Source organism: Abramis brama (assembly GCF_963993115.1).
Source record: "Abramis brama genome assembly, chromosome: 10".
Lineage (NCBI taxonomy): Eukaryota > Metazoa > Chordata > Actinopteri > Cypriniformes > Leuciscidae > Abramis > Abramis brama.
The window spans coordinates 42,954,535-42,967,171 of NC_139972.1; the positions used below are offsets into that span (position 1 = coordinate 42,954,535).

General features: G+C 38.1%; 1 protein-coding gene across 1 annotated transcript; it reads right to left on the bottom strand.

Annotated features, from left to right (window-relative positions):
- Positions 1–5,618: 5,618 nt before the first annotated feature.
- Positions 5,619–10,607, bottom strand: LOC311090441 (uncharacterized protein; the record flags this gene model as incomplete). Its single annotated transcript, XM_084125698.1, has 3 exons — positions 5,619–5,631; positions 9,675–9,777; positions 9,926–10,607. 3 exons carry the CDS (start codon positions 10,605–10,607, stop codon positions 5,619–5,621), a joined length of 798 nt encoding a protein of 265 aa, XP_083981824.1.
- Between the last annotated feature and the right edge of the window lie 2,030 nt (positions 10,608–12,637).

Consider the following 12,637-nt stretch of genomic DNA (forward strand, 5'->3'; position numbering starts at 1 on the left):
GCACACTTTAGGCCCCTTAGTGCCAATTGGGCATCGTTTAAATGCCACGGCCTACCTGAGCATTGTTTCTAACCATGTCCATCCCTTTATGACCACCATGTACCCATCCTCTGATGGCTACTTCCAGCAGGATAATGCACCATGTCACAAAGCTCGAATCATTTCAAATTGGTTTCTTGAACATGACAATGAGTTCACTGTACTAAAATGGCCCCCACAGTCACTAGATCTCAACCCAATAGAGCATCTTTGGGATGTGGTGGAACGGGAGCTTCGTGCCCTGGATGTGCATCCCACAAATCTCCATCAACTGCAAGATGCTATCCTATCAATATGGGCCAACATTTTGAGTGCTTTCAGCACCTTGTTGAATCAATGCCACGTAGAATTAAGGCAGTTCTGAAGGCGAAAGGGGGTCAAACACAGTATTAGTATGGTGTTCCTAATAATCCTTTAGGTGAGTGTATATGAACATGCCACTTTACATTATATTTATATTATATTATATTACATTAAATATACTCAGTATATTTGTTGTTGCATATTGGATTTAGGAGTTATTGTGTAACACATCAATTTAACTTTAATTTACTAACTTCTATGTGGGCCATGTTTCTGTCTTTTTCAGGCACCAATGTAAATTTTCAGGTTGAATTTGAAATGATTTTGAGCTACAACTAGTCATCTGTTTTGATGTAAATGGTATTGTTTTAATGGTTTTAATAAAGAAAAAAAGATATAGGAGATTATAGGGGTTTTCCCCCACAATATTTGACCTCTTTGGTAGTAAACAACAAATTGGTAAAATAATCATCAGTTTAATTGATAATGAAAATAATCATTAGTTGCAGTCCTAAAATTATTACTGTCTGATTTCCCATTCTATGTAGCTTAGTTATTTGAATTGACAAACCTGCTATCTCTACATACATGTTAACATTAGAAGAAAAAATGTAGATCAACAAATCAATATGCAACAACTTTTTCCATCTTCACAGATTGAGACGGACAATGACGGCCCCAGCCATTCTTAAAGTGATCCTGGGAGACAACAGCAGTCAAAGAATGAACTTTCAAAATGGACTTCCAGGTTCTCTCAGTGAACTTGTAACCGAGGTACAAGGCAATGTAACGTTAAAACTGACTTTAGGCTTCAGTTTATGGATGCACTATTTGTAAATATTCATGAACCTCATTTCAATTGATGAAGTAGAGGACAGAGGAACAATCAGAATGATTCCCATGACAGAGGCCTCAGCTCCACAGTGTGCTGATATCCCTTCAACTTCAGAGACTGCTTTATGCCATCCCTCTTTGGATGAATCCTCATCCATGTCTAGTATGTGTCTTGAAACTGACACACTCTCCACAACAGAGTCAGAGACATCCAGGTCTAGACAATTTTGGCTCACTGTCTTCCATGTCCCTCAGTTGTCCTTTGATGCAGAGCTGAAACTTGAGCGAGGCAATGCAGCATACAAAGAGAAGGGTACATTTCTTATTCCAGATCCTAAACTGAAGTCGAACATTCTTGAAGGCCTGGTTCAAGAAATTGTGAAATATAAAGTTTATGTCACTGATAAAGAGTTTAACACCGTTGGGGAGGCCCTCACCTCGAAACATCCTTGTTTAACTGAAAAAGGCTCCCTGACAGGATATGCTGGTTGTAAAGCTAGCTTAAAGAATAAACTTGCAATTTACCGCACTCACTTGAGGAAACTGGGATGCCCTGAGGTAGTTGTAAACTCTGTTAAGCATAAGCCAGAGGGAAAAACAAGTGCTGCTTCTGCCATCAAAAGACCACGGCGATCGGAAGTTAACTACTGCCCCCCCTCATCCCACCGGAGAATCTGATGAGAGCCTGGAGAATCTGAGAGTGGCGCTTCTTTCAGATGTAAAGAAAAGCAACAACAGGGAGGTGGTTAGGATAAAAATGGACAAGACATTTTCATGTAGAAGATTTGAGGTGGTTCGTGACACACCCATGATCCAAGACTTCAGGGCAAGATGGCCAGCTCTCTTTGATGTAAGCGAGGTATGTCTTTAATGAAATGATGAGCCTCCAACAAGAGACTAAAGAATATGTATCCTGTGGTGCATGTTACCTGTTAATGATAATAGTTTTTAACCCTTTTTCAGTGTATAGCTTTACAAATTGCGTTTCAACTGTATTTTGAAATGCATTTATTTATTTATTTATTTTTCAGATAAATGCTGAATTTAAGCATATTACCACCGTGTCCCTACAGTCCAGATTTTTGTCACAGATCGATTTGCTTAATTCATCATGGAACCATGGCTCAAGTACAGTGGGTACGGAAAGTATTCAGACCCCCTTAAATTTTTCACTCTTTGTTATATTGCATTTATAAATCATTTAAGTTCATTTTTTTTCCTCATTAATGTACACACAGCACCCCATATTGACAGAAAAACACAGAATTGTTGACATTTTTGCACATTTATTAAAAAAGAAAAACTGAAATATCACATGGTCCTAAGTATTGTGCGATCGAGCCATGACGGTCATTTTGCCCGTTTTGAATTTTATATCTGTAATAACTTTGTTGAAAAAATAAATAAAATCCTGCTGGTACCTGACTTTTCCTAAAAGTGGTTGTATTTTCATTTAAAATGTTTTTCATATATATTACACATAAGGCAAAAAAAACAAATGAACATATTTACCTATTTCGGCCATAGACGGTCATATCAACCGCACTGAATTTCGCGGTATTCTTAATAGACACAACAATAAAATGTGGTAAAAAATACACAAATCATATTCCATTTCCACAACAAATCATTTAAATGTAATGATATTCAGAACAGAACAAGAATGAAAAAATAACTATAAACAAGCCAAAATGAAATACTTTAACGCGAAAGTGAAAGTAAGCGGCGTTGGGCTCACGTAACTCTAATTAGAATCTAAATTTTTCAACATTTGCAATGTATTTGGATGGTAAACTATTCTTTATTATAGGCTTTGTACTTCACTCACGTTCCAATATCGACGGAAAAAATCATCCTTTTCACATGCGCAAAATGGTACGAATTGTACTACTGACTATACAGAGCAGTGGAATTTTTATATGTTAGGTTGACTATTTTATTATTATATTTTATTATGGCTATAATGAACAGGCTGTGATGTCAAGATTGCAATGCTGGAATATGGTTTTGTGTGTGTGTGTGTGTGTGTGTGTGTGTGTGTGTGTGTGTGTGTGTGTGTGTGTGTGTGTGTGTGTGTGAGGCACGGGCGCGATCGAACAGTGGAAACATGAAAACATAGGCTACTCCGTCATTTTGTTCAGGACATCTACTGATATTATTATTTATAAATGTATAATTAAACTCGTTTAAATGTACAGTTTGGTGTTGTTTTGTTTTTAAAAGATATCCTAATACAATAAATGCATTAATCTCTCAATTGTGTATTTATCATTAAAGATATAGAGTTTGGAATATAGCGATCAAAATGACCGCTTGCAGCAGTTCTAGTAGTTATGGAATTCTGGCACTTCTAGTGTTAAACCTCAACTACCCACCTGAAATGAAAAGTACATTTGAGATACTGCAGAAGATAGTCATGGAGCTGGAAGGCTCCACTCTATCCAAAAAAGCACAAGTTCTCAGAAACAGACTCTATGAGTGAGCTGTTTCCGTGGTACGGCAGTATGGACACAAGGTAGTTTCCCACCTCTTGCAATAAGGACCATTTCCTTTTCATTTCACACACTCACAAAGAACTTGCTTTGTTAAAAAGTTTAATCTGTTTGATATGAGTAGGTTGGCCACTGTTTTTATTTTATTTTTATGGTTGTTTTAACATGTGCATAGTTTTTGGTTAAACCTATTGGTTAAAAGGACACTCTGATAAGAGTAAAGTGATATAAGATGATATAAGAGTAAAGTGATATAAGAGGTATAAGAGTAAAGTGATATAAGAGTAAAGTGATATAAGATGATATAATAGTAATGTGATATAAGAGTAAAGTGATATGCTGTCATTGTTCATTGACATTTCTTCATGGATTTTAAGCTATTTTTAACACGCAGAGAACTACTTACTTCTGTAGCACATACTCTGAAAAATTAGTTGTACTGTTAAAAGAAATGCATCAATTTGACTTCTCTTATGCTTTTAAAATTGAAAACAAAAATGTCAAGGTATGCTTTGGACTAGTTGATACTCATACTGTTCACCTTTTCCTCTACACCTGTTTGATGGTGTCTTTGTCTTTTACTTAATGTTTGTTTTGTTGCAGTTTACCAGCGGTGGGCCATCAGGGCCAGCAAGGCCTTCTCTGCTGGCCTAAACACTATCAGAATCACTGACTTGCACTTTAATATATTTTCTCCATGAATGAGTATTAAATTATTCCCAATAGTCCATTCTCTTAATTTCATAGCTTTTCTCTTGGTGGCACTGCTTCCAGTAGTGTATGTTTATGTTAGAGCTTTTATCCAATCATATTTCAGTCATCATATGCTGCCAGGGTCAAAGAAATCTGCCTTGAGGCCTTCAGAATCGATAGTGTGGGCGCCTGTATCTTAAATGAATGGCAATGAAACTGTTGCTTTAGCCAATCAGATAATCAGTCAGATTAAATCAGCCAATCAGATTTTGATTTGACTGCACCGGGGCCTTCTAGCGGGCGTACAATAACGTCGGCATTTTCACGTCCTTTGATTGGAGCGTGTACTATTACTATTAGTCAGAGCTAGCTAACCGCATCTGTAGCGAACTGCATAAACTAAAATATATTCCTAGATATAGTAGTTTTAGATTTAGTAGATAGTTGTAGATGTAATAGTTTTTCAACCCACAAATGAATGTTTCTTTCCCTCCTCGACCCCCAGCAGGTTCAAACCTACCGGAAAAAAATCCCTTATTCAGCCTTATCCAGCTTAACGCAGAGTCACGGAGCTCTATTCGATCTGTCCCATGTAAAAACAGAACTTACTGACTGTAATGTATGCCAGGACTGATTTTGAAGGCAAAAGTCCCGCTGATCTCATTGATTTCCTTCAAAAATCTTTGTGAGAGCATGGGGCAGCTGCAGGGGCGTAGCAAGCTTTTCAAAAGTGCGGGGGATGGATGTGGTTTGTTTATTAACAATAAAAATTGTGAATTTGATATAAACACACCAGACACACGCGTGCACCTGGGATGGAAATAAGCACCACCCATGACACAAACACACACACGGCCTCTCTTCCTTCATAGACCTCTTTCACAAACTGCAACATTCATTTCATTGCTCACCTGTGAACCTTCCTGTGCTCTCTCTGAAACTGATGCCTCCAGCAACTTCCTCAAAATATCAAAATCAATTGCACTGGCAATAAACCCATAAATACACTGCTTACCAATGGCAATTTGTCCCTCCTCCTCGTCAATTCCCTGCCTTCTTCATCACAGTTACTTTATACATTGCATGCCACATACATAACTGAATTAGCTAGCTGCTGAACAATATCCCAACTAGAAATTAGCATTAGTCTAAAAAACGAAATATAATACAGAAAACACTCGACATGTCAACAAAACATAAACAGAACATCTTCCCAAACACATCAAGCTTATTTAAAAACCTTGAAAGCATAAACACTCATTCAAAGTACCTGGAAAATGGAAAAGGGAGATGTAAATAACCATAACCATAAGTTCCCGCCTCCTCAGCACGAGCTGACCGATAAATCTAACGCACCAAGAGAGGCGGGACTTAAGGCAGAACAGCCAATCACAAACATTCTTTAAAAGTTGTGTAAATGTTAGCACAAAACGTTATTAAAATAATGTTTTCGGAACGTTCATACAACGTTATTAACGTTCTTGTAACATTGAGTAAAAAACGTTCTTGGAACGTCTTTATGACGTTATTTGTGATTGATGAACGTTTTCATAACGTTGATAGAAAACGTTCTTAGAACAAGGTTCTTGGAACGTCTTTATGACGTTATTTGTGATTGATGAACGTTCTCATAACGTTGATAGAAAACGTTCTAAGAACAACATTCTCAGAACGTCCTTAAATGTTATTAGTATTTTCTGAATGTTATATTTAGGCTATCATAAAACGTTCTGGGAACATGTTATTTGCTTCTTAACAGTTTACAATCACTAGATTTGTATAATATGACTATATATATCCATATAAACATTTTAAACATCACAGTAGTTTATAACACCACCCCAATAAACCAGCACTATATAGCCTATTAATAAATTAATATTAACTAGTGCAAAATGCCTGTGCAAAATCAGTTTTTTTTGTGTGTTTTTAGTAATTGTTGTTTTGGTGTGTTTGAGTGCTCATTGTTACAATTACACAGCAAAAGTTCAGTGACATTTTTATTTGTGTATAGTAGAAAGCAAATACTGATCCTGAAATAATGACATAAAATAAATGTGGAAAATTGAACTACACGATGCAGGGAGCAGACTACACAGTGAACTCAGAGAAAATGCTACGCTTGAGTAAAAACAGTTTGTGAATAGGCTACTACAAATGATGCCCGTGAAAGAGATTGTGAACGCATTGAATAGGATATGTTTTGTTGGTTAATAGCATGCTACTATTACACAGTAGTGATAATGTTAAGCACCAGAATGAAATATAATATTCAGAAGTAAACAGCATAGCTGACTTACAGATTCGGTTAACATGCACAAATGAGTAAGCGTGACGATTCAGGGAGCAGGCTACACAGTGAACTCAGAGAAAACGCTACGCTTGAGCAAACCGTGTGAATAGGTTACTACAAATGATGGCAAACTGCCCGTGCAAAATCAGTTTTTGTGTGTGTTTTTAATAATTTTTGTTTTGGTGTGTTTAATAATTTTTGTTTTGGTGTGTTTGAGTGCTCATTGTTACAATTACACAGCAAAAGTGACATTTTTATTTATGCATGGAAGAAAGCACCAAGGAAAATTTAACTACACGATTCAGGGAGCAGGCTACACAGTGAACTCAGAGAAAAGCTGTGAATAAAATACAATATTCAGAAGTAAACAGTGTAGCAGTAGCTGACAGAGTGTTTATGCCAGAATGTTTAAACAATTACCTTCTTTTACTGATATATTTAACAATATCTTTTGCATTTCTAATCCAAACAACGTCAAACTTTACACTGCACTTAAGGCGGGCATACACTGTGCGATTTTCGTCCGATTTTGAGCCGAATTCTGACTCGTACGACTCTTTTTCGGGTCGGGCCGATTTTCAGCTTTGTCGTGCGTCGTTTGTTGTGCAGTGTTCGTGCAGTGTACAGGGGGAAACGAGAGGCGATTAACCTCTCACGACCGGCAATCGGATGGTCGGATGAATTTCTGGCATGTTAGAAATTTTGGTCGCTCCTCGTGACTATATCGCACAGTTGAAGCAGAGCTACGAACCGATTGCCCTAAACTCAGTGTTTTTTCCCTCACTGCGCCTGCGCAAAAACAGTTTAATCTGCAGCAAAAAAAAAAAAAAACGAAAAAAGGGAGATCTTTAAGTTCTGTAGTTCAAAGCTACAAATTACTGTTGCTTACCTCCAGTTCGTGTTGCAAAATGGATTAACCATTACCCACTTCTTCCAAGCCACCTGCGATGTAGGCTACACTTTGCCTCTTTTATTGTTAAAAAATGTTTTTGAAATAAAGCTGTTTTTAATTTTCATTGATGAATTATTGCAGTGTTCGGACATATTATAGACTGTTAATAATTAATTATATGTATATAATTCATTGTAATCGACCTAAATGTTTTAGACAATTTTTAATGCGGAGAAGTAAGCTTCTATGTAATATTTTATTATCCTCACAGCGCGTTGGTTATGCGGTGATGCGCTATGAAATTGTTGCGTGGCAATTTAATTATAGTAGCCTATACTTTAATAGCCTAGGCCTTCCCTAATAATAATAATAATAATAATAATAATACAATAATACTAGCCTACTAATAATTTAATATATAAATTGGAAATGCTAAATCTTCTTGATATTGATAGCTGATGCTTGTTTTGACAGTATCTCTGGATAGGCTACATGATATTGTCCATAGGCGCAACCCGGCACGAGGATTTATTGCGCTGATTCGTGCATATTTCACACGTATAGTGTGAGCAGTCAAGTCGCAGCTCGACGTTCGGACCGTACAGTGTGAGCACATAAATCCTGAGCTTTGGCTTTACATCGCATGTGATCTACTCGTTCAGTGTGAGTAGGTTCCTTGCTGAAATCGCACAGATATCGCACAGTGTATGTCCGCCTTTACTTGTGCCCGTAGCAAAAAACCTGTCAAGTTTGAAAATGTTGTTAACAGACAGACAGACAGACAGACACACAGACAGACAGACAGACCTTCCTATAATTTATAGATAGATGTATAGATAGATATGCTATTCACATATGTGAAGCACTGTTAAATATATTGAAATACATTTTGAAAATATATTATTTCAAAAATACATTGAACATACATCTTTTAAATTGTTCCTCATGTTACATCTGTAAATATGTGTACATATTGTGTATATTTCACAAAATATATTCATGCCTTAGCCTATATCATGTTTAGTTTTTAATAAATGTTTTTGCAATTTTATTTCTACACCACATTAACCATTTATAAAGCTATATAATATTATAGGCTATTACATATTACATTATATTATAGCCTATTATAACCTATGATTTTGTAAACATACACTCATGCTTCATATACTCATTCCGTTTACAGTTTGGTGATGGCCACTACAGCCTATACACTTAATAATGGTAACCTCACATTTCAGGATATTTTATCTGATTATCAAATAATTCCCTCCATCAATTCTTCTTTTATGTAAATTCTGCGTGACTTCTAAAGCCTCTGTTATACTTTCCGCGACCGCGAGGGCGTGAGGGTCCGCGTGACGTAAAAATCGTCATCGGGGGTGCGCGCGGAGGCTCCTTGCAGACAGCCGCGTGCCTCCCATTTTTTGTGACCGCGCGGTCAAAAGGGCGCGCGTTCATTAGGTTAAAATCGCGAAAGAGATGGAAATAAACATGGACGCCGAATTTGAAGAGAGGCTGTGCGAGGAAGTCCGTCGTTACCCTCACCTCTACAATCCATCTTTAAGGGAACACAAAGACAACCATATGTGCAATAATTCATGGAGGGAAATTGGCCTGAATTTAGGCAAAGAAGAATGCTTGTGTCGGCAAAAATGGAAATATATGAGAGACCGCTTTGTTAAAGCAAAGAAGAGGCTGAAGGGAAAGAGCGGAGCAGCAGGCGGTAAAGTGTCTGTTCCCCCGATAGTTTCACTTTTGAGCTGGTTATCAGAGTTTGTTAAGCACCGGGAGACAGACTCCAACTTCCCAGTAGAGGTAAGTTAATGTGAATCTAAATTATGCCTTTTATGTTTGTTTGGTTGTTGGGCAGCATTGTTAAGTGAATGTAACAGTTAGAATCTTTTTTTTTTTTTAGAATGTTGTCTTAACACTTTATGGAACTTAAAGGGATAGTTCACTTTAAAATGAAAATTCTGTCATCATATACTCTCCCTCAAGTTGTTTCAAACCTTTATGAATTTATTTCTTCTGCTGAACATAAATGAAGATATTTTGAAGAATGTCAGTAACCAGACAGTTAACTGGTCCCATTGAGTCCAGACCAGGCCAGTCCAGAAGTACTGACATCCTCCACCGGGATGCCATTATGCCGAAGGTGTTCTCAATGATCCTTCGGGCCCGTGAATGCCGGTAGTTGTACACTTGCTGTACTGTCGTGAGGTTAGAGCCTGTGGGATAAAGTGAGAGGGCAATAACATTTCATCAGCAAATTTATGATAATGTGGTCCATGTCATATATGACTATATTATGACTATATTACTGCAAAATATCATTTTATAATTCTTTTGTACATTGTGATAAACAAAAGACTTTACCTGGGAATGGACGCATGAGATTTGGGAGCAGTGGGAAAGCTGCATCTGCAACAAACACATGCGGGTTGGTGACATCAGTGCCTGGCAGGGTGGCTGGTCGAGGCTGGTCCAGAGTCCCGCTGATTAGCTTGGACCCATAGTTGCTTTCTTTGAAGACGCCTCCATCGCTTTCACGTCCATACGCCCCCACGTCCACCATCGTGAACCGGTAATGGGCATCACAAGCAGCCATCAGAACAAGTGAGTGACTCCCCTTGTAATTAAAATAGTCACTACCCGCATTTCGGGGGGCTTTGATGGTGACATGCTTCCCGTCGATGGCACCGAGACACAGTGGGAAGTTCCAGATTCTCCAAAAATCATTCGCTATCTCCTTCCACTGTGTCTGGGACGGGAAGGGGACGAATTCCGGCTGCAGTGTGTCCCAAATAGCCTTGCACACCTCTGGAATGATCGTCGATACAGTGCAGCTGCCCAGTCTGTAACTTGCAGCTACACTGACCTGAGAACATCCAGATGCTAAATAACGTAAAGTCACGGCTAACCTTTCCGCCACACTGATCGGAGCACTGTGTGTTCTGCTGTGTTGAATGCGCTCACCGATTCTGCGGGCCAGAAAATCAAATTTCGCGGCGGACATTCGGAAATACTGATGGTACTTCTCCTCGTCCATTGCATGCATCTCCTGCACCAACGTGTTAAATTCCCCGTCGCTGACCCTATTTTTATTTAGTGGCCGCACACACCACTTTCGTGCTCTCCGTCTTTTCTTCCTTTTCTGTACTAAGTATAGCAGACAAAGCAGTTCTTCCTCATGTATTGACGTCGCCATTTTGCTACTGTCCCGGCCGATCTACTGCGCATGCGTTGAACGCGTTCACCGAGCGGACCTCAGCAGAAAGTATAAATACAAGTAGTCCGCGTCCGAGCTGTGCGCAGCTGTCGTGTACGCGTCCAAACTGGAGTATAACAGAGGCTTAACGTTACGTCTTTTAATTGGCGCGCGCACTCGAGTTACATTTGAACCAGATTTGAACTGAGTTACCATGGAAACGGGCGGGGAGCTCAAATGACGACAAGCAGCAACTCTGTCTTTCACTGTTGCTTTCGCTAATTTCAGGTGAGTTTAGTCACCAACATTACACAAATAGTACATAAAAATGTTTCTGACACATTCTTTCATGTAAATGACACGCTTCCGTTGAATATTTACTTTATAGAAATGGTTTAGTGTCTTCGGGAAAAGTCCGTTAGCATCTCAACTTTTAGGCTAACGTTAACTAACGTTAGAGGTGAGGTTAGGTTGATTAGACTTTAGCTGTAAGTTTAGGCTTTAGGCTTTTAATCTTATGTGTTGATTTGAGGTTTTGTAAAAGTTTTGCTGGCAATTTTTCAATGTGAATGGATGTAAACTAAAAAGTATTCACTGGATGGTTAATTCATAGTTTTCACGTGACGGAATGCCCACCTGGAGGGCAAATTGGGGTTTTATAATGCCATCATGCCTAGTATTAACATGAATGTGACGCAACCGCTTAATTCGCAGGTAAGTCAGTTGAATCACCGTTTTATATTAATGTGCTCTTTTAATTTAAGCATAACTTACAGCCGCACACACACACATACGTTACACACAGATTAATAACCTTACTTCAAAAAAATAATATATTCCTGGACAAGCTAATTTTTTTTTTACAAGTGAATGAACGATTTATTTGTCCAAAGGACAAGTACAAGACCAGGGTTAATGCCAAGCCCTGGTTTATACATTTTTATAATTTTATTATAAAAGCTTCAGAAGACCTTTCTCAATGCTGCTATTGTCATACAATGAAAGTATTATATTCCTACTTCCATAGTATGGCAAATTAGTACAAATTAGAAAAGTTTAGCAGGTACAGAATTTTGATGCACGTTATCTTATTTTCCCCTCAATGATGGAAGTTTTCATTTTCAGGTGTAGCTAATCCTTTACAATGTGTTATTAAACCTTTCCATTGTATAACATTTGTAACCTACATTTTAATCTTGTGTGGTTTAATATTTATAGTACTCAAAGCACAGCCTAAATAACTTAAGGGTTAACATTTATGGAGTAGTCACACTGTTATTATTAAATGTTTATGAAATAATAAATCACCATTAGTAACATCAGTCAATCTGTTCACTTTACAGACAGGGCATGAAGAGACTGGACCACAGACTGGACCACAGTGCTAGTTTGGCACCCCCAAATATATTCTGTGACCATATATATATATTCGAACACCACTAACCACTCGGTGAGTTGCACAGTTTTGAAAACGAGCGTTTAGGGTTGTTTTAATGACATGTTCGTGCATTCCCATAGTCAGCCACTCTGAAGCGGTCAAAGGCGATTCTAAACGAGTCAAAAAGTCGAGACGACCCATCGTCAACATTTCTGTGTCCACCACTCTAGTTCATCCAAAACAAACCAGAAAAGAGACTCAAAGTGCTAAATACCGGAATTATCCTTTAAGACTTCCGTTCATCTTCAGAACACAAATTAAGATATTTTTGATGAAATATGAGAGCTGGCTCACTCCTCCATAGTCTTCTAGGCAATTTTATTCTGCCTTTTCTGCCCAGAAAGTTAGTAAAGACATTGTTAAAATAGTCCAAGTGACTGGCTCAACCTTAAGTTCATCAAGCGACGACAATTATTTTTGTGTGCAAAAATAACAACTTTAT